The 23771-nt window shown below is 40.2% G+C and overlaps 1 protein-coding gene across 1 annotated transcript in view; it reads left to right on the top strand.

The window, feature by feature from the left end:
* LOC140494012 (uncharacterized) overlaps positions 1-22704 on the top strand; it is a 62899-nt gene extending 40195 nt beyond the window's left edge. The window contains exons 19-31 of the mRNA XM_072592944.1: positions 166-323; positions 3574-3714; positions 4600-4741; positions 7330-7499; positions 9357-9482; positions 9961-10156; positions 10854-11006; positions 11328-11485; positions 13374-13460; positions 14785-14931; positions 19158-19355; positions 19869-19990; positions 22350-22704. Coding sequence (XP_072449045.1) covers positions 166-323; positions 3574-3714; positions 4600-4741; positions 7330-7499; positions 9357-9482; positions 9961-10156; positions 10854-11006; positions 11328-11485; positions 13374-13460; positions 14785-14931; positions 19158-19355; positions 19869-19990; positions 22350-22545 — 1994 coding nt within the window. The 3' untranslated portion in view covers positions 22546-22704. The remainder of the gene's footprint in view (positions 1-165; positions 324-3573; positions 3715-4599; positions 4742-7329; positions 7500-9356; positions 9483-9960; positions 10157-10853; positions 11007-11327; positions 11486-13373; positions 13461-14784; positions 14932-19157; positions 19356-19868; positions 19991-22349) is intronic.
* Positions 22705-23771: the final 1067 nt, after the last annotated feature.

Raw genomic sequence — 23771 nt, forward strand, 5'->3', positions numbered from 1 at the left:
TATGACACTACAGACTAACGTCATGCTTCCTTCTAACTCTTTTTCAGCCTCCACATGGCCTTCTACATTGTGGCTTTGTATCTTCACCAAAATCATTCAATTGAAAACTAAATGTAGAATGCATTTCCTCATTTCAGAACTGATCATGTTTCTTCTGTTTTCTAGGTCTGATACCAATCACTCTTGGTGCCAGAAGCATAGATCAGCTCACGGGTGAAATTGGTCCAGTTGTTGGCGCTCGTATCGATCAACAAACTAGAATTGTGGTACCCATCACACAGTCATCCCGAATCTCTGTAAGACGAAAACCAGTTCTAGAAATGGTAATGTAATAGATAGCTGGGACACCACTGAATCTTCTCTTAATAGTTTCTCAGCTAATATTTCAGCAAAGTGCTTTAGACAAAAAGCCTTGCTTTCCAGCAACTATTCTCTTGACGAAGGAGATGCAATGTTTAGATTAGATTACTGACAGTGTGGAAACAGGCTCTTCAGCCCAACAAGTCCACACTGACCCTCCAAAGAGCAACCCACCCAGACCCATTCCCCTACAGCTAACACTACAGGCAATTTAGCATGGCCAATTCACCTATCCTACACATTTTTGGACTGTGGGAGGAAACCGGAGCACCCAGAGGAAACCCACGCAGACACGGGGAGAATGTGCAAACTTCACACAGACAGGTGCCTGAGGTGGAATTGAACCCGGGTCTCTGGCGCTGTGAGGCAATAAGTGCTAACCACTGTGCCACCCATGTTGGCAGACAACCAGGCTGTACTGTTGTATAGTTATCTCCAACATAGTCTCTGATGTGATTTACAGTTTTATTTTGGAGCGAACTTAGATCAGGAATATTTCCTTGAAAACTTCTATCTGCTGAGTTCAAGCTTGTCAATTTTCTAAAGGTTTAAAGTTGTGGATTTGTAAGATTTATATAACCATCCCAAAGGAAAAGAAGTGACCCAGGAATGTAACCATCTTCTCAATAGCCTGCTTCATTTTAATAATCATTCATTTTGTTATAAACATCCCAGATACTTTAAGGTCCAATTTTTATTGCTTCAGCACATAGACTTCCAACATAAAGAAGTATATACGGCATTAGGGGTCATTTTAGTTGTAACACAAACATAAATGAGATGATTTATTAACTTTAGCATGTTATTAACAGAAATTAACAAGTAATATGTTTCATGTGTACAAATATATTGCTATGCCAAAAACAATCAAAAGATGTAATACTGCATGTAATAGTTTGATGTTACTTTTAATTATTCAAGTGCACCTAAAAACATCTAGGATTATAATATTAGCTAAGAATAAAATATTTAAAAATAGCTAAGAATATTCATCATGAAGTAAAGTTTTACCTTAAAGTTCTGAGCGAGGATGATATCTCCTCCCTGTGGGAGAAAATATTTTGAGAAGTGTTACCTGAGGTCCTCTAATATTTCTAAAATTTCACTGAAGAATTCTATTTTAGATTAAACAAAAACCGAAAGAACTGCAGATACTGCAAATCAAAAACAGAAAAAAAAAAACAGAAATTGCTAGAAAAGCTCTGCAAGCCTGGCAGAATCTTGGAGAGAAATCAGAGTTAATGTTTCCAGTCAAGTTCTGCTAGCTGGGATCAATACCAGGCTGCAGAAGTGAAACTGTCAGGTGTATCTCTCAACTGCTGCCAGACCTGCTCAGCTTTTCCAGCAATTTCGTGTTTTTGTTTCTTTGTTACATTAGCTTGATTTCTCCTGCTTTGCAAATGTGATGTCTCCCTCTGTGTAGTTTTCTTCCTCTTTCATTTGATGCTGTCTTTTTTTATTAGATTCCCTACAGTATGGAAACAGGCCCTTCAACCCAACAAGTCCATACTGAACCCTCCGAAGAGTAACCCACCCACACCCATTACCCTATCCTCTATTACCCCCTGACTAATGTACCTAACACTATGAGCAATTTAGCAATGGCCAATTCACCTGACCGGCACATCTTTGGACTGTGGGAGGAAACCGGAGCACCCGGAGGAAACCCACGCAGACATGAGGAGAATGTGCAAACTCCACACAGACAGTTACCCAAGGCAGGGATTGAACCCGGGTCCCTGGCGCTGTGAGGCAGCAGAGCTCAGCACTGAGCCACCAGTTTTTTATTCTTATTACTTTATTGTTCTGTGAAGATTCATTTATGAAGTTGTGAGTTTTCACATAGTCAATATTTACTGTACACTCTTTCAGCTCTCCCTTTAGTCTTCTCATCTTAAATGAACTCTTCACTGAATCTTTCTAACATGATAAGGATCTTTGGCATTCTTATCAGTGGCTGTTTGAAGTATTTCTTCCATAATTACCATTTTAAATTTTACGCCCAGGTATGATGTTACTATTTGTCTTTCAAGATCTCATTTTTAGTGACTAAATACCGTTTATACTTTATTATTGTCTGTGCTGCGCATTAATTTAGTTAATAGCATATAAGTTGTGTTTCCATGTCCCCATTATAATTTTTGTGCTGGCTGTGATACATTTTCATGGTTAATTCTGACAAAAATCTTTATCTTTAAAAGCTTTTAATATCTATGTGTATTTGCCTAATCCATTATATTTATTTCTCAATCAAAACTATATTTCTAACCAGATATCATTACAACCCTGTGACCAATGCTGCCCTCTTGGAACATGGTCTCATGGAATGATAAGTGTAAATGTTTCTGTTTGTCATTATTCACTGGAAGAAAGGCACATGCTGTTGTATTTGTATCCTTGGGGTGACAAACTGAGTCATGCTACTTTTCTTACATGAGGTGTGTATTTCTAAAGCCATTTCTATGGGATTTCATGCTGGAGTGAATGGATCTTCTTCCATATTGGTCATTCCTGTGTCATTCTCACACTAGATATTGCATATATCTGTTGGTGGACAGGTCATCTAAATGAGGTATACGCATGATAAAGGGATTTAATATGGAAGATACCATGCAACTATTTAGCTCATTTCTGTGGTGCTGGCAAACAAAATAAGGAAGTTTAATAACTGGCTTACAGCTAAGGCGTGTAATCACCTTTTCGCGAAGGGTATTGGAAATTTAAAACAGCCTCTCAATAACGTCTGGGAATGCTGGGGACCAACAGAAATTTTGTTAACTCAAGCTATCTTGTAATCTGTCATAAAAATAGGTAAATCGAATTGCGATGCCAATTAAACATAATCTAATGAACTGTGGAACAAGCTTGAGGAGTTGAATGTCCTATTCCTGTTTATATTCATTCTGCCATTAAAGTATTTCAGCCTCCCCTCAAAAGTGTGGGTAGCCTACAGCACCACTAACATTTATTCATTTCCCATGATGTTGCTCAACAGGTTTCATGTGTAATATCAGCAATGAGTGTCAGATTAGGGAAATTGAATGGGGACTGCGTGGGTAAAATACTGAAAACAGCTTCTCATGCTGGCTGGGTTCAAAACCTGACTGCAGAGGTGGAAGTGCCAGGTATATCATCCTGAAAATGTTCACAGCTTCAATTCTACAAGAAGACTCAGTGCTCCAAATTGATGGTGATATTTGTGTTTCTGTTCAGCTCAATGTCCTTGAAGAGGAACTCCGTTATAGGCAAGATAATTGGCAACATCAACGGCAGAAAGAGGAAGATCTGTATGTTGCTTTGAAGGGTTTGCTGCAGGAGGTATCTGACACCAAAGCTGATTGCAAATTCATGAAGGTACATTGTCATTAAAGTAAGATCTACAAAAAAGCCAGGTCATCAGTTTATTAAATATACAACATTGCAGTCAGACGTAAACATTTCCTTAGTATTACAATCACACCTGATAATGTTTGGTCGGTCACTCAAACAGCTTGCAATTCAATATCTTCGGCCTTTACATACCCAGTTAGTCACCACAAACTGACATTTGTATGCATCTCTTTCATGAACTAAATTAAAATCCTTGTGTGTCACATTACATCTCTATATAAATGTTAAACTGCAACTCAGTACATAAAAGACATTTAATTGATTTACCCATGATCAATAACTTCAGTTTTCCATACATAATGGTCTAAAAAAAGACTTTGTTTCACTTTTACTGAGCAGCCCTAAATGGGGAGATGATGGTGTGCTGGTGACATCACTGGTTTAGCAATCCAGAGGCACCTACTAATGTTCTGAGGATGTGAGTTCAAATCCACTCACAGCAGTTTGTGGAATTTAAATTCAATTTATTGGTCTGAAGCTAGTCTGTGTAATGATGATGAAACTGCCATTAATTGTTAAAAATATCATCTGGTTTGTTAATGCCCTTTAAGGAAGACAATATGCCATCCTTGCCTGGCTGCAGTTGACTCTTAACTAAGGGCAATTAGGTGGGCAGCAAAACCCACATCCTCTTGACAAATGAAAATAATCACTTGTATCCAGTTACTAGTCAGTAAGATTATTTCATCTTTTTTGGAACCAGACAAATGAACTTGAGATGTTGTTTCTTCAGACCCAAGGTGCACACTCTGTGGACCATCCAGCAGATCAACTGTTTCCTGCTTTGACTATTCTGTTTCTCTATAGAGTGTGTAGCAGGTCTGAATCTATTTATCTGGATTTCCGAAGGTTGAGAAGAACGTGGTGGCCTTTGATGATATCATTGACTCGTTGCGAGACTGTGCACAAAGTGAAGCCCAACGCAGATGCACACAGGAGTCGCAGCTTGCATCCTTGATGCCGGTAGACATTTTGTTTCTGATTTCTCAAGGTAAAATCGGTGACAGCTGCTGTTTACATTCAGCTTTCCATCGAGTCTTTCTTCCAAAGCCTTCATTCCATCTCCCAGCTCCAAGTATTTCCAAACTGTGGAGACAATTTCTCTAGGTATTTAATTCTGTTCCCACATCCACACTTTAAAGGCCTTTTTACCTCCATGATGCCCTTTTACTCTGCCCTTTTTCTATCATAAGAGGGAATCCATGAGGCAGTGTATGAATCAACAATCTAAAGTCTGCAGACCTCTCTGCAGTGGTTGATAATTACAATATAAAAACAGAAACTACTAAAGAAGACTCACTTCGGACTCCAAATGTTAACTCTGTTCCTCTTTCCAGACACTGCCAGACCTGTTGGGTCTCTGCAGCATTTTCTGTTTTTATTTCAAATTCCCAGCATCCGCAGTATTTCACTTTTATCTGATATTTGGGGAAGATTCACTCCAGGAGGGGGCAGAAGTAACCAAATTCTCTGGGTAGATCTGGGATCTCCAGAGTCAGTGATGCCACTTCAGCGCTGATGTTACTTTAAAGTTGCCGTCAGTGTAAGTCTCCACTCTGTTATAAAGACACAAGGAGAAGGTGCCAGGGTTTTCTGCCAAAGTGGTAAACCAAGTCTGCCAGCCTGGAAGTCAGGGGCAACACTATCTCTATTGCATACAGATGCCCCAATAGGATTTTGCATTAACCAGGCAGCTCATTGCCTACAGTGGGCTCTTATTTTCCGCCCCTTGTAACTAATCTGGTCAATCTGAAAGCTGGCAGCTCTTCAATCTCAACAGCGCCACCAGGAGCAATGGCCACTGATGGGACTGCAGCCAACCTGGACCGGTCACCATGGAGGAAGCCCCCAAAATAAGTGAGTTTGTGGAACTCTAGCTGGTTCCAGAGTGGGGAGGGTCAGTGGTGAGGGCAGGAGATTGTCACTGATGTGGTTTGAGGGAGATTTGTAGTGAAAGGACAATGTTAACAAATTATCCTCTATTTGGACCAGACCAGACTAGACTCAGATTTCTTTGTTTAAATGTTTATTCATCCGCTCGTGGGAGGTGTACCCATCAAAGATGACACACAACTCAAACTCCACTACAAAAGGAAATGGTTTTATATTAATTCTACAGATAATAAGTTTCCAATCAAAAGGTTACACACTTCCTCACCCATCTCGCTATCCACCTGTATTCACATAGTCATGGGTCCCAAACTGGAATGTTAATTATGTTATCCAATCATGTTGAAACTACCAATAATACATGTGATCAATTATCTGACCATGTCATAAAATGTTCACATCTTCTATCATTACGTGCTTGTGACGATCAGAATCCCTATACTGTCCTTTTTCCCCGCAGTGGCACATACTGTGCCCAGTCAGAGGACAGCCCTGAGCTAGCAAGAGGCTGGTCTCTATATACTTGCCAGTTTTTCCACATGGCAACGTGCCCACTAACGACTGACAAATGCCAGTGGTAGGGAAGGGCAATAGACATGTTACTGCCTCACCATCTTACCTGATATTATAAACCACCTCCCCATCTCCAATCCTCCCATCATGTTCCTTAGCCCCCATAAAACCCCAATCAGGAGATGGTCCAAGGAGAGAGCAGTAGCCTTCAGAACTCGAGCCTCTTGTCTTAGCATTAATCTGTATATATGAGAAATGAGTTATGTTCCCAGGTTGATTCAGAGATGCTGGGATAGGGGGATATGGACTATGTGTAGTGTTATGACACAAGATAAATTTCCCTGCTTAATTTAAAACCAGCAACACGGAAAAGATTTATCCCATGCAGTAATCTGTAAAACTTCAAGTAGCCCAGAACTATTTAAAGTAAAAATTAACAACTTTATCTCTTAAAGTATAACAGAGAATAATTAACTTACAACTATTCACAAGTCCTTACTCTAACCTGTCTTTTACCTTCCCTTCTATAATACTCGTCCAATAAAACTCCCAATTAAGATTTACAAAATAACACTTCTTATCTCAAAACCACACAGCTTTCGGTTCTTCTATTTTGATCTTCATGTGTCTTATTTTCTTCTTCTTAGGAATTTCTGCATCACAGGTTACTATTGAAAAAGGTACTTTTAAGAGAGCTATTTTTCAGACAGTCTTTTACCCACTAGGGCTTGGCAGTTCTCCTCCCAACTGTTCAACTTTCCCCGATCTTCTACCTCAGAGCATCGGATTGTGTCATTGGCTTTTAAGGTTGTCAATATACTCAAACTTGATTGGAAATTGGTATTTTTTTCGGGGATTGATTTGCCTAATTCGAATCTGTTTTTTGTTGTTTCCAGGCAACCAGCTACTCCAGTAGCTGGAGCATTGTGTCTTAGTAAGAACACTTTTAACTCTCTTAAAAGGTGTAGTTCACCCACATCTTCATAACAGAAGGCAGATGACTATAATTTAGAATGGTATCATGGTTGGCACAGACACAGTTGGCCATAGGGCATGTTCCCGTGCTATACTGTTCTATGTTCTATAACTACAGAACCTTTGCTTTTCTCCTCACTCTTTGTTGCATCTACCAATCGCTGTCCTTAAAGATATTATCCTGTGTTCTTCAATCTGTAGTGGATAAGGAAGAGGTGGAGCAGCAGCTTCTGTATTTAGCCATGGCTCACACCTTCATCGAGAAGGTCAAACAGTTTACTCAAAAGATGCGTCAAGAAGAGGTTCATCTAAGGGGTCAACTGCAGGAATATATCGACCAGCAAGAAACTTTCAGACTGAGGCACCAACAGGTGAGCAATGCTAATCCATGTTGGATGCATCTAAGTCCAGTTTGTTTTTTCATAGTCACCATTTATTAATTTAAAAGCATCCTACTCCTTAACTACTAAAGCTGTTGATTTCTCCAGCCAAACAATGTGAATGGTATTTCTCTGCAATGGTGCCTTATAGAGATTCCCAAGACACTGCTTCTTAATTCCATTTTGATTATCTGGAACATGCTGCCTGTAAACAAAGTGGGAACAGAATCAGTAGTGATTTTTATACTAGATTTGGATTTTATTTGAAAAGGAAAAAGTTGAAGGGCTATAGGGAAGAAAGCAGAGGATTGTGATTAAGCGCATGGTTCTTTTAGAGGGCTCGTACAGGCATGGTGGGCTGAACAGCCTTCTCAATGTTGAAATAATTCTATTTGTCTGAGATATACAACTTTAACAAGATGAGAAGGCAAGCAGATAAAAATTTAAAACTCAAATAGTGTGGTGACGTTGAAAACAAACCAACTAGGTCACTATGAAAACTGCAACTGGTCAAATGTCAGAGTTTGTGGCTTGCTATGGCACCCACTCTATTTTGAAGCCATTACTGAACAAGTTCAGAGGTTGTCAGGCCTTTACTCATTGGAGTTGAAATGTGTGGCGCTTGAAAAGCATAGCAGGTCAGGCAGCATCTGAGGAGCAGGAGGGTCGACATTTTGGGCATACGTCCTTCATCAGGAATATCATTCATTAGAGTTTAGCAGAATGAGGGCCAAATTTGTTGAAATGTATAAGATTCTGAAGGGGGCCTTGATTGGGCAAATATTGAAACAATGTTTCCTCTGGTGGAGGCATTTTGAAATATCTTTCCATCTTATTCTACTTCACAGGGGCCAACATGACTGACAGTGGCATGCACAAATCCCACTAACCTATCTTAAAAGTTTAGATTAGATTAGATTAGATTAGATTAGATTACTTACAGTGTGGAAACAGGCCATTCGGCCCAACAAGTCCACACCGCCCCGCCGAAGCGCAACCCACCCATACCCCTACATTTACCCCTTACCTAACACTACGGGCAATTTAGCATGGCCAATTTCACAAGTTCACAACCATCAATGTGCCTTCATTCTCCGGGTGCAGCTCCATCACTGGCCACCAGCAGTGGGGATGCTGCTGAGACAGCCAGGCTACTGGTTCTCTATTTGGACCAGCAGCCCTTGGCAATGGGCCATCATCCTGAATAAGATGGTAACCCCGATGGTAGCCATGTAATGCAGTCCTCAGTCCTTTCACCTGCCAGACTGGAGTCTCTCCCAATCGGATCACTGCTGCTTCCGGAAAACTCTGTCCTTGATTTCATCACACTGAGGATTCAAAATCTCATTATTTATACCAACTAACTTCCCCTCATCTGATTGGTTTAGACTAGATTCCCTACAATATGGAAACAGGCCATTTGGCCCAACATGTCCACACCGACCCTCTGAAGAGTAACCCACCCAGAGCTATTCCCCTGTCCTATATTTACCCCTGGCTAACACTATGGGCAATTTAGCATGGCCAATTTGCCTGACCTGCGCATTTTGGGATTGTTGGAGGAAAGCAAAGCACCCAGAGGAAACCCATGCAGACATTGGGAAAAAGTGCAAACTCCTCACAGACAGTCACTCAAGGCGGGAATCGAACTCAGGTCCCTGGCACTGTGAGGCAGCAGTGAGCTATCGTGCTGCCATACATCTGTTCTAGTTCATTTTAATGCACACAAATGTGAGTCAAGTCCTCACCAATTTGGCTTGTTCCTGAGAGTGGATGAAGTTTCCTTTGATTTTCACCCATTTAATGGTTTGAATTAGTTGCTCATCTTCCATTCTCTCTTTCCTGAAGGTGAAAATGCTTCTCACTCAAGACTTTCACAAAAGCATGATGAGCAGGTGGACTGGCCTTGAGATTGCCTGCATCAGGCTGGAACACCTCCGAGACTTGGCTGAGCTGTGTGCTTTGGGAGCCAAGGTAAGCACAGCTCATTTATTTGTATGATAGTTGGTGCATTATCCACAGGAATGTGTGCTTCCAGGAGAGGGAGAAGTCATTGTGGTCCATCCAGTCAGTCCCAACTTATAAACAACACGGTGTCTCGTGATCCCTCTCAATCACATACTAATTTTTTCTCACATTATTGATCCAACCCATTCTTGAATTTATTATTAGTCAGACCCCCACAGTCTCCCATAACAATTCAATTCCTACTTTCACTATCTTCTACAATAGACTGTTAAACCTAAACTATGCTTTCACCTTCCTTGAATCAACAGCATGACAGCCATTATTAGGATGTTTAAAAAAATATCTTGTCTGGAAAAGCAATGTTTCTAAATAGAGGGTGAATATTTCACACACACACCAGGTAACTTTGCTTGGTTGGCCATGGAGAACAATCATTAGGCTTAGGCAATTAGTGATTCTTATCTCTTATACGTTTCCACTTTAGGATATTCTTTCTGGGAAGCTCTACTGTTTTGGAGACTACCAGCTGATTGGACATGGAGCCAAGGGAGAATTGTATGAGGCTCCATATTTGACGACTCAAAAGTTACTTCCTCTTCTCAAACAGTTAATAGGCCTGTTAGAGACTAACAAGAACATCATTCTATCTCCAGACACTTTGAATCTTGTAGCATATCATGGTAAGCACTGGACTTTTTCCAACTTCTATTGTTTTCCCATCTCTTTACCTTCAGTCGTTAAATATTGAATGTGCTTAGTGGTCTGAATGTGTAATTTATCCAATATGGTTTTCCAACTCCATTGATCCCATGTCCATCTACTGCTTTATCTTGTATCATCATTCAGGCTGAATATACCATTGCTCTCCAGTCCAGCATGACCCAACCTCCATGCAATTAACCTGGTGCCATTCTCGCAACTGATACCATCAAAGTGGAGCCTGCTAGCTCACATCCATCATGTACAATGTGAAAGTCTAAATTCAAGGTTGTTGATACCTTTAACAGATGTGACATCCAGCTCTTTTGTTTGTGCCACCTTGTGTTCAAAGCAGAAGATGGGCTTAAAGAAAAGGCTTGGCAGACACAACAGCACCTTGCATTAATGTAGCACTTTTAATTTAAAGACAATGTGATGCTGGCCAATCTACAATGAGACATGTGATAAATGAGAAATCAGCCTAGGGGAAGGGGGTATAAGGTTGAGGGCATGCCACCTAGACAGTACTGATTGGAAAAAGAAACAAAAGCAGAACTCAACCAATCTGGATAAATCAATCCACCTGATCCAGAGGTTTATTTGAAGAGCAATAGGGGAATTCCATATCACTGTGTCCCTGTGATGCTGACTCAATCGTAGATCTTTTCAATCTTGCAGAGAAAGACAAGGGCAAGCTGTTATCCCAATCTCCACTCATTAAGCTCCTCAAGGAAATCAATGAGCAACTGAAAACAAATCCAAAAACAGAAGAGCTTTGGCAAGGGAATGGCCATCTGCAGAACACTACACAAACAGAGGCCAAATACCAAGGTACATTGACTTAATAAATGATTCAAGTTGTGAAAGTTTCCCCAATCCCTAACCTTGTAATGCACAACCGTTTACTTTGTTCACTCATTAAAAACTTTCAATTTCGTATTAACTTCCAAGAACTCTCTCTCTAAAATTGTTTATGTATTTTTACAAGTAATCAACATATCTTCAGAAATATTTACAGGTACAGTGAAACTACAGAGCTTAACCAGAACATTGTTTGTGCAAACTAAAAATTTTGATCTTGAACTTGTACTTTCTGATTAAATACATTTTTGGGAATCATACATTTGTCAATTGAGATCAGGTATTGTTTAGTTCCAGAAGCAGACAGACCATACATGGATATTACAGATGCCCAGTGGACATGTGAAGGAAAACTTGTGCCAGTGTCCCTTGAGATGGTTTCTGTGCCCGAGCTGGTTGTCTATCGGTTTGGAATCTTTGTGGCCAAGCTAGTGAAGAGATCAATCAATGTAAGAGCTTCTGATGCAATTTTTATTCAAAATTCATTCCTTCCTTATAAGATTTCAAAAACGAAACTAATTCATCTTCCTTGTTCTTCATGTTCAGTTGCTTATGGGATTTCTTTCACTGAGACAGGGAAAGCTAAGATTAATTATGGTTTCCAAACTGATGAAAGGGGCAAATGCTGAGAGATTTGTTATGATCTCAGCAAATATTATTCGTGGACATGTCAGATCTGGCACTACAATCTGGCATGATCGATCATATTTTGTTGTTGTGTTTTACTGAGGTAGTCTTTCACTGCATCACAAGCAGACAATGTTACAGAAGTTTATTATGCAAAAGAAATTATGCTAAAATAGAATAAGCCAAAATATTTACATATAAGACAAGTTTAAAGATTTCAAAACATGCAGTAAACTGCAATTCCATTAATCCCAAGAACACTCCTTTATACAACTCGCACCATAGAGAATTTCTTTCTCTATCAATTCTATTATAACTTTGGCTTCAATTTCCAATTGTAGAATCTGATAGCCCCTTCTTAGAGCCTCCGACAAATATGCTTAAACTTTCTTTGCTTCAAATAATCCCTTCAGGTTTGTAACTAAACATTTCTGGTCTGAAATATTTAAACTAAATTTCTTACACTGAGATAACCAACTTCTTAACCGTTCTGAACTACATCCCTTTCTTCAGAGCAACTGTTTTACACATCCAGATTCAGCCAAGATTTCTGCAAAACCTGCCAAAGTGAAACCCAAAACCTTTCTTCAAGTTATGAATGTTGCCCCTAATCAAAAGAAAAAAAAATCAATCCCTACCCTTCTAGTGCATAACTCTCCAAATATAAACAAATGCCTATTAACCTCCAACAACTATTTCTCTCAGTTTTTTTTTCCACAAGTAATCACCATAGCTTCAGAAGTAGCTACAAGTTAATCATTACACCCTTCCAGGCACATCATCTAAAACCCACATGCCACTAGTTCAAAATCCAAACTTTCAAATAAATGCATCATATACTTACATCACTGATTACTTATATTGGTTAAACAAGGTGGAATAGACTGAGGAGAACAAAAGGGGGAGTTCAAAATATTTTTATGTATATGAGTTTTATAACATGGAATGCATTACAGCCTAATATTGAAACAGAACCTATAACATCATTGCTAAGTGAAATATGATAGTTGAAAAGGAAGAATATATAAGGACATTAAGATAAAATTAGTAAACGGAATTAGTTCCAATTGAAAAATTAAGATTGACTAATACTGTGATGTGTGACAACTGCATGGTCTTTTTCATAAAATTCTATGGTTCTTTTAAGTTTAGCCTTGGTATTGTTTAAGTGCTGTTTGCTGAGTTAATATGCCTTTTTAAAATTAAGACCTGTGTAAGCACCAGACACCACAGTCTCCCATCCTCTTACAAACAAAGCTCCATGTATAAATACAGAGAACAGGATCCATTTAGTAACAATTTCCAAAAGCAATGATAAAGAAAACCAAATCAATATTTCATACTTGACCTTGTACTTTTCTCAAACCTTTTCTTACTCTTTAGAACATTTTACATTGTTATTTATGCCAACATCAACCCCCCCTCTCCCCCCATAACCAACTCTGTTCTCCTGTAGGTAAAATTACAATTACTCCCTCTTTTTATTCATAGAATGTGGGGGTCATTGATCAGGATAGCATTGATAGAATGCTGGTTTTAGACCCTGTTCAATTTTATAGTCTATTGAACAGTGGGACAATGCGATGATATCTTAAACTAAGGGTGAATGAGTGCCACAAACCTTCTGTCTGGCTCTTTAAGTTAAAATTGCTGTACTCATTGCTAGCTGTTACTCTAACTGAAGAATAACGTGTTCACATTTCTCTAAAGGCTCCGGAGGTCGATATCCTTCTCGCCTCAAGTTTGCCGGCTAACAATTACACGCACAATGCTTTCCGCAATTCCTTTTTTTATCAGGTATGTAGTTCAGTGGAACTTGTGTCTTTATGAACAGGAATTGAGAAGGGATGAAACCTCATCCCATCCCTTACAAAGTCAATAGTGTCAGTGATCAGACTTGAGTGATCTAGGGACACAGACCTACTATGTTGGGGGCTCCCACATGGTAACTCAGAGATGACTGAGATGTACCAGCCTCCAGATGGGCAACAGTGTACCTGGGGGGCAGGGAGGGGCAGTGGAGTTAGGGGTTGTGGGGTACGGCATGATGGGTAAAGCTCTGTACAAGGGATGGAGTAATAATCCACAATGAAAAAGCATGTTTCTGAAGCTTGTGCTCTTGTGGGGTTAAAAGGTATAATTTCAGGTTGTGGGAAGCATTCTGGGCATTCCTGGTCAGTAATATCAAGGTACCAGAGATTTTGGAAGCAATGTGTGGGTGGGCACTGGAGATGTGCCCATAATTACGCTGGCGCCCACAGGTCCTTTTGGAGTTCCTACCAGCTGACCTCAAAAGCTCCCGGTGGGATCAATGCCACAGGAAACTAAAAGCAAAAATTCCACTGTGGTCATTAGAACCATGAGCCACAAATTTCAAGTCCATGTTAAATATAAGCATCACGTCTCAGGAAAAGACACAAAGGAAGTAATTTTTTTTTGCTAAATTTTAAAATACTGCTATCTGACACAAAACTGCATGGTAAAACTCCTTAATGTTCAAATTTGCAGTTGAGGGAAATCTCTGTACAATAGTGAAAATGCCCTCTTGTGGTACAGCAGTAGTGTCCATACCCCTAGACTGAGAGACCTGAGTTCAAGTCTCACCTGCTCCGGTGCTGTGTAATAATGTCTCTGAACAGGTTGATTAGAAAAATGGGGTAAAGATAATAGCAAAGATTCTCTGACAAGCAAATTTACATTACTTGTCAATTTTCTCAATGGATATAACACACTTTTGGCCAGAGTTACTATGGTGTTAAAACCGATTTCGATCTAACAGGAAGAAATCAGTCCAATCTTCCTTTATTGTTGATATGTGATCCTAGCCCAGTTCATGATGATCTAGTGGACAGACGTACCCACAATTGATGCTGTCACACACATTGTCTATAAGGTATAGAAAGATGAGGAATACTCCAGTTGATGCAGCAGGAACAGCTTCTCCTAATCTGATTTTAAGATAATGTTGAATTGTTCTTCTAGTGTCAACTCAGTAGAAATCGGGGTAGCCTTGCTTATTAGAAAATACAGGCAGAAACAGAATAAATGCTATTTTCTTAAATTCATAACCTAAATGTAGCATCAAAGACTATGAAGTGACCTTCAAAGCTTTTTCTTTCAGCATTCTCAGAAAATATTGTTTATACGAAGACAACAGCTGGCATCTGTGGGTACCTTCTCGGTCCTTCTGGTCCACTGTCTGTCTCACCTTGCCACAGATGAGCTCAGTGATGACTCCAATCCTCTGTTCCTTCAGCTCTTTCACCAGGTAATGTTGGAGGAAAGGGGAGCCAGTAATATAGCAGTAATGTCACTGGATTAGTAATCCAAAGCTCCAGTCTAATGTTCTAGGGAACATAGGTTTGAATCCCTTGTCAGTAGATAATAAAATTTTCAATTTAGTAAAAAAAATTGAAATAACTGCATGGAGGCCAGTTTCCCATTGCCAAGTCACTCTTTATTTACATGTGTACGGTGCATGGACTCTGACCAGCTAGTTCAGAGCCAATTCCTGCAACAAGGAGAATCCCTGAAACTCCTGTGTATGTCTGTGAACTAGGGCTCCCTGATTATTCCAAGTGAACAGCCCCAATCAAAGATCTCATATTCAATGAGATCCACCCGGCCAACCTCATTCCAATCACCACAACCTAGAATTTAAAAATTGCCGAATACAAACTATGTTACCATCATTGTAAATAAAAAAAATCTGGTTTACTCATGTCCTTTTGGGAAGGAAATCCATGGTCATTAAACTAATGTGGCAGGGGACTGGGAACCAGAAGAGAAAACGAGTAGGTAGCGAGGTGGAGACTGGAGACTGTGAGAATTGTGAAGATAACATTAATAAAGGGAAGAATAGGCAGAGAGGAGGTGAGCACAAAAGAACTGGTGGCCTGAAATGCATCTACTTTAATGCAAGGAGTATAGTGTGTAAGGCAGATGAACTTAGGGCTTGGATTGGTGCCTGAGAGTATGACATTATTGCCATCACAGACACTTGGTTGAAGGAAGGGCATGATGATTGGCAATTAAATGTTCTAGGATATAGATGTTTCAGACAGGACAGGGAGGGAAGTAAAAGAGAGGGTGGAGTTGCATTGCTGGTCACGGACGATATCATGGCTGTGCTAAAGGAGGACACTATGGTGGTCTTGGGTAGTGAGGCATTATGGGTGAGCTGAGAAATAAGAAGGGTACAGTTACATTGTTAGGGCTGTACTACAGACCTCCCAACAGTGAGCGTGAGGTAGAAGAACAACTAGGGAAACAGATTATGAATAGATGTAGAGGCAATAGGGTAGATTTTAATTTTCCCAACATTGATTGGGATACACTTAGTGTCAGAGGTCTGGATGGGGTAGAATTTGTATGAAGCATGCAGGAGAGTTTTCTAGAGCTATATGTCAATAGTCCACTGAGGGAAGGGACCATATTGGACCTGGTACTGCGGAACAAGCCAGGACAAGTGGTAGAAGTTGCGGTGGGGGATTTCTTTGGGAACAGTGACCACAATGCTGTAAGTTTTAGAATACTCATAGATAAAGAAGAGAGTGGTCCTCAGGGAAGAGTACTAAACTGGGCCAAGGCCAATTATATCAAAAGTAGACAGGAGCTGCGAAATGTGGATTGGACACAGCTGTTTGAAGGGAAGTCCACATTTGAGATGTGGGAGGCTTTCAAAGATAGGTTAACGGCTGTGAAGGATAGGCATGTCCTGTTGAAGGCAAAAGGTAGGAAGGGCAAGATTCGTGAACCGTGGATGACAGTAGAAATTGTATGACTAGCCAAGAGGAAAAGGGAAGCATACATAAGGTCTAGGCAGCTAAGAACAGAATGGGCCCTGGATGAATTTTGGAAGAGTAGGACAAGTCTTAAACAAGGAATCAAGCGGGCTAAAAGAGGTCATAAAATAGCTTTAGCAAGCAGAATTAAGGAAAATCCCAAAGCATTTTATTCTTATATAAGAAGCAAATGGGTAACTAGAGAAAGGATTGGTCCACTAAAGGATAACGAAGGAAGGCTGTGTGCCGAACCTGAGAGAATGGGTGAGATTCTGAATGATTACTTTGCATCAGTGTTCACTGAGGAGAGGAACATGATGAATATTGAGATTAGCGATAGAAGTTTGATTAGACTGGATCACATTAACATAAGTAGGGAAGATGTGTTGGGTATGCTAGAGGCTATTAAGGTGGACAAATCACCAGGACCGGATGGGATCTATCCCAGGTTGCTGAGGGAGGCGAGATTGAAAATAGCTGGGGCCTGACCGATATTTTTGTGGCATCCTTAAATACAGGTGAGGTGGCGGAGGACTGGAAGGTTGCTTATGTTGTCCCTTTGTACAAGAAAGGTAGTAGGGATATTCCGGGTAACTACAGACGAATGAACCTGACATCAGTGGTGGGGAAGTTGCTGGAGAGGGTACTAAGAGATAGGATCTATTTATATTTAGAAAAGAATGAGCTTATCAGTGATAGACAACATGGTTTTGTGCGGGGGAGATCGTGCCTTACCAACTTAATAGAGCTCTTCGAGGAAGTGACCAAGTTGATAGATAAAGAAAGGGCTGTTGTTGTCATATACATGGGCTTTAGTAAGGCATTTGATAAGGTTCCCCATGGTAGACAAATGGAGAAATGAAGTCACATGGTGTGCAGGGTGTTCTAGCTAGGTGGATAAAGAATGGTTGAGCATCAGGAGGCAGAGAGTAGTAGTTGAAGGGAGTTTCTTGAAATGGAGAAAGGTGACTACTGGTGTCCCACAGGGGTCAGTATTGGGTCCACTGATGTTTGCAATATACATAAATGATCTAGAAATGATCATACCACTGTTGGTATGATCAGCAAGTTTGCAGATGACACAAAGATTGGTGGAGTAGCAGAAAGTATAAGGGACTGTCAGAAAATACAGGAGGATATAGATAGACTGGAGAGTTGGGTGGAAAGGTGGCTTTCAATCCAGACAAATGTGAAGTGATTCATTTAGGCAAGTCTAATTCTAGAGCAAATTATACAATGAATGGGAGAGCCTTAGGACAAGTTGATGGGCAGAGAGATCTGGGAGTGCAGGTCCATTGTACCCTGAAGGTTGCTGCACAGGTGGATAGAGTGGTCAAGAAGGTGTATAGTATGCTTGCCTTCATTGGATGGGGCATTGAGTATAAAAGCTGGCAAGTTATGTTAAAATTGCACAAGACATTGGTTAGGCCACATTTGGAATATTGTGTACAGTTCTGGTCACCACAATACCAAAAGGATGTGGACACTTTGGAGAGGGTGCACAGAAGGTTTATGAGGATGTTGCCTGGTATGGAAGGTGCTAGCTATGAAGAGAGGTTGAGTAGGTTAGGTTTATTTTCACTAGAAAGGAGATTGAGGGGGGGGACCTGATTGAAGTTTACAAAATCATGAAGGGTATAGACAGGGTAGATAGAAACAAGCTTTTTCCCAGGGTGAAGGATTCATTAACCAGAGATCATACTTTCAAGATGAGAGGTGGAAAGTTTAAGGGGGATACACACGGCAAGTACTTCACACAGAGGGTGGTGGGCGTTTGGAACGCGTTGCTGGCAGAGGTGGTAGAGGCAGGCACGGGAGATTCATTTAAGATGCGTCTGGACAGATGCATGAGTAGGTGGGGAGCAGAGGGATACAAATGCTTAGGAATTGACCAACAGGTTGAGACAGTACATTTGGATCGGCTCGGGCTTGGAGGGCCGAAGGGCCTGTTCCTGGGCTGTAAATTTTCTTTGCTCTTCTTCTTTGTTCTATTACTTAGTCTGGCCTCCAGATCCAGAGCAATGTGGTTGTCAGTGATCTGCCTTCTGAAATGGCTGAACAAGTCCTCAGTTCATGGGAAAAGAGGAATTGGTAATGAATGCTAGTTCAGCCGCAAAGCCCAAATTCCATGAACAGATAAAGAAAAGGAATCATCGTGTTATAACAACACCTTTCAGGGTGACGGTGGCACAGTGGTGAAGTAATTGGACTAGTAATCCAGATGCCAAGCTCTGGAGGCACTGGTTAAAATCTCACCATGGTGACTGCTGGAATTTAATTTCAATTCGTGATTCGAACTCTATGGTTTTATCAACTGCTGTTTGAAAGAAAATCCCATTCCGTTCACTAATGTCCTTTACGGATGGAAATCAACCATCTTTGTCTGATCTTGCCCATGAGTCCAAATCCACAGCAGCCCAACAAGAAAAAAACAGTAATACTCGGTAATGATCTTATTGCAGCTCCATTTTGAAGTCTACAAGGTGAGGTTGGAATGCAAATGTATCATTCACAGATTTTTACTGGCTTTCCTCCAGGGAATGGGGTTGACTCTTAACTGCCCCATCCTGCCCCTCAATTGAAGGACAGTGACACCTACATTCCCTGAAAAATTAAAGGATGAACAGTAAAGGCAATCACTTTATTGATTGTTGCATTCTCCCCAAGCAGGTAAATCTGAAATTAAATGCCTCCTGTGTTCTGATCTCAGGCATTGAAGACTTTGTTCGAAGACATGTTCTTCATCAGATTCCAGATTCTGCCTCCTATGAATGCACGTAAGCCAAGAGCCCCGACCTCAAACAAATTATTCCAGAAAGAATTCCACCCGGAAATCTATACTGATGCAATTTCTGACTTACTGAATTTTGATATGAAGGATTCACAAGCCTCAACAATGTTTGCAGAGGTATTAGTTGTTGACTTTTTTTTCCTCTAAGTATATAGATAGTGCATTGTTAGTTTGACTCTTTCCTTGATTTAGAGAAACTTTGAGCTCCACAATTGTCTAAAGCAATCAGAGCAAGGAAGTAAAGACTTGCAACCAATTGCCCTCAGAATCATCACAATGTTCTTTGCATATGAATAGGTACTTTGAAATGCAGTGACTGTTTGAATGTTAAATATTTTGCACATAGCAAGAACCTATAAAGACTCAGTAATGTAATAAATAACAACTCTTTTGTGATTGGTGTTGCTGACTGTGTGGTAAATGCGCAACTTCAGAGCACTTAAATTCCAAAATCTCAGTCGTCATAATCAAAGTGGAAAGTGTGAGGTAACCAAAAATGGCAAATGTATAGAAGAAAACTTATGGAGGGAGTTTGTAAATTCATCGGAAGACTTCCGATTTGGATTCATCTTTAAGAATCTTCACTGAGAACATGTGCTTTCTAAATGGATCAATGTGTGTATTTTTCAGCAATTGCAGCAGCACACAGAAGCTTGGAACAGCAAGACAACTGGGATGCCAGCGAAAGACCAACAAGCTGACATAATAAAGGAATGTCTGCAGAGCGAGAGTGAAATACAGAAGGACAATGGGTAAGGGATCAATGCACTCACTAACATGTGCGTCCTATTACTTTTAGAGCTTTACACACGTTGTGAAATGTCTTGATAAATATTAAACTATATCAATAAGTACTCAGTATTTTCTTTATTCAGAATACATTCTTACAATAAATCATTTGGAACAATGTGAACACAAGTTTATTATAGAATATTTCTACATCTTATTATAATTTGGTGTATCCCTTAATGAGCCACCATTGGAACAAGGAATTAGTCTTCAAAAGATCTTAAAACATTCAATGTCTCTTTCTGAAGTGATTTATAGCTTTTTAAGTATTTTTAGAACTAACTTTTTTTTTAACTAAATTCTGCTGCTGAGTTCATGCTGGTCTGTTTCACAAATATTTAAAGATTTGGGTTTGAACAGAAGAAGCAGCTGTCCGAGATTGTCACTGTCCTCCAACTAGCCTGCTTAATTTTAATAATACTTAGCTATGCTATAAACATCCCAGGTATTTTTAAGAGTCCAGGATTGTTCTCTCCAGAAAGTAAGAGATGATGGTTTATTTCTGCTGTAACCAAAAAAACTTCCACGTGCCGATTTACTAATTTTACAATTTATTAAAAGAAATGAACAAGTAATATAATTTATGCAGATAAGCACACTGCTGTACCAAAATCTATCAAAAGATGTAGTGCCAAACCTAACATAAAAGCAAAATACTATGAATGCTGGAAATCTGGAAAAAAAAGAGTGCTGGAGAAACTCAGCAGGTCTGTGGAAAGAGAAATAAGATTGATTTGTGTCCAGTATGACTTTTCTTCAGATACCTACATGTATCTTCAGCATTCTAAGGAGCAGTACTTTCTGATGTTATTTATAACAGTTCAAGAATATCCAAAAATATCTAGGAATATCTTAGAACAACCAAAAATAAGATATCCTACAATATCTAAGAGTAGAACGATCATCAATAATTCAAGCTGTTTTACTACAAAGCCCTGAATTTGTAAGATATATTCTTCCTTCTGAGGAGTAATATTTGAAAACCTTTAATGATAATGAAGTTGTGATGTTTTGTATCATCAATGTTTAAACACCTTCCGTCTCTCACTTATACATTGAAACTTCAATCCTTCATTAAACAATAATCAGTAAAGATATTTTATTTCTTTGCCTTTGAGTATTGTCTCACCCTGGTTACTATTGGTATTCAGGTGATATGAATTTTGTTGTTATCAGTTGGATGATTCCAGTATTTCTTCTGTAATTAACATTTTACTTGCATGCCCAGGTTGTTGCCATTTGTCTTTCTGGACTTTTTTTTAAGCGACTATTGTTTACAATTCTTTTTATCTGTCCTGTACATTAATTTAATTACCAGCATATGTGTGTCACCTTTGGCACTTTTTTTCTGCTATTTGCAATAGAATTTATCAATTTTAAATGGTAAATGTATCTATATCTTTTAAATATTTTTAAATGTCTATGTACGTGCTACAGAATGAGTTATACTTAATAGTCAAAAAACCTATGTTTCTAACCAGTTATCATTATACTTTTGATCCATTCCATTACTACGACATATTTCTCAGTCCATGGCTGTGATAAGTTCTGTTCTGTTAGAACATCATTTGGAGCATGGTGGTTCAGTAGTTAGCACTGCTGCCTCACAGTGCCAGGGACCTGGGTTTGATTCCAGCCTCGGGTGACTGTGTGGAGTTTGCACATCCTGTTTGGGTTTCCTCCAGGTGCTCCAGTTTCCTCCCACAATCCAAAGATGTGCAGCATTGGTGAATTGGCCATGCTAAATTGTCCACAGTGTTCAGGGGTGTGTAGGTTAGTCAGGGGAAACATAAAGTAATAGGGTTGGGGAATGGGTCTGGGTGGGTTACTCTTCAGAGGGTCAGTGTGGACCTGTTGGGCCAAATGGCCCGTTTCCATACTCTAGGGATTCTATGAAATGGAACTAAATTTGGTTATCGCCTCATGGTTTTGACTAATTCAGAATCGTGATCTATACATTGTGAAATCTTGACAATAGAGTGCTAGCTAATGTAAACCAGAGGGAAGCCTTCAGAACGAGTCAGACTCCACACAGACAGTTGCCCAAGGCTGGAATTGAATCCGGGTCTCTGGCACTGTGAGGCAGCAGTGCTGACCACTGAACCAAAGAGTTCATGGGCTGAAGGGATCAAAGGTGATGGAGGGAAAACAGGAACATGAGATTGAGTCAGATGAACAGCCATGATCATACTAGATGGTGGAGCAGGTTCGAAGGCTGAAAGGCTTACTCCTTATCCTATTTTCTGTGGGGTTTTTTTGAGCTTCATTAATTAAAAATAAAATGCATTGCAGCGGTAAAATTAAATTCATATGTTTTTGCAGAAGTTTCTTCGAATTCAAATCAGAACTGGACCTGGAAGAGATTGAAGAGAAGATAGATAATATAACCATGGAGCTGTCCGCAATCTTTGACGCAGAGCAGAAGGTGCAACGGAGCATGGTGTCCATCTCCAAGAAAAGAGCCTTCCTAAAGGAAATTGAAGAATTGGAAACAGAATTAGATAGCAAGAAAAAATGAACTCTTCCCTGATGTCCTACCATTGTACTACTGCGCCTGGAAAAATCATACCATACATTCATGAGGAGAATTTGGCAGGGCTACAGAGAAAAGCATTGAAGTGGGACCAGTCATAAATGGGTGGCAAGGTGGCTCAATGGTCAGCCCGACTGCTTCACAGCTTCAGGGATCTGAGTTCAATTCCAGCCTTGGGTGACTGTCTGTATGGAGTTTCCACATTCTCCCCATGTCTGCATGGGTTTCTGCCGGGCACTCTGGTTTCATCCTATAGTCCAAAGAATAACAAGTTCGGGTGGATTGGCCATAGTGGATTGGATAGGAGGTACTAGGTATAGGTGGGATGCTCTTCGGAAGGTTGGCGCAGAATCAATGGACTGAATCACATTGTAGGGATTCTGTGATATGGTCTCCCACTCCCACGGGCAGTGACATCCAGGTTCCCAATGCCCTCTGAGTGAAACAGATTTTACTCACATCTCCTGGTTTGAAGGTTAAAGACCAGCACTCAAAAGCAACCTACCTGCACATTAAAGCCAGCCCTACAACACTTTAAGATATTTGTGCTGCTCCAAACCTGGCTTCTTGAGCAGGCCGACGTTAATCTCGGCAACATTGGTAGTGGCAATGTTTTCACGCAAAGGGTGATGTGTGTATGGAATGAGCTGCCAGAGGAAATGGTGGAGGCTGGTGCATTTGCAGCAATTAAAAGGCATCTGGATGGGTATATGAATAGGAAGGGTTGAGAGAGATATGGGCCAAGTGCTGGCAAATGGGACTAGATTAGGTTAGTATATCTGGTCAGCATGGACGAGTTGGACAGAAGGGTCTGTTTCCATGCTGTACATCTCTATGATTCTATGACTTCCTTACCCATGCCCTAAGCTCTGGAGTAAAAAGGTAAAAACAAGGTAGCTTATCTCTCCACGCTTCAGGCTCACTGCCTTTATTCCTGATGAAGGGCTTTTGCCCGAAACATCGATTTCGCTGCTCGTTGGATGCTGCCTGAACTGCTGTGCTCTTCCAGCACCCCTAATCCAGTACTAAGCTCTGGAGTGCCTATCCTATACCTTTCTATCTTTCTACACACTCATTTTCTCCTTTAAAACACTTTTTCCAAACTACCTTTCATCAAGCTTTAGATCAACTGACATGTGGCTCAGTGTCAAATTCTGTATCTCTCCTGTAAAGCGCCTAGGATGTTTTATTATGTTAAAGGAGCTGTATAA

This window comes from Chiloscyllium punctatum, chromosome 23, assembly GCF_047496795.1.
Source record: "Chiloscyllium punctatum isolate Juve2018m chromosome 23, sChiPun1.3, whole genome shotgun sequence".
Classification (NCBI taxonomy): domain Eukaryota; kingdom Metazoa; phylum Chordata; class Chondrichthyes; order Orectolobiformes; family Hemiscylliidae; genus Chiloscyllium; species Chiloscyllium punctatum.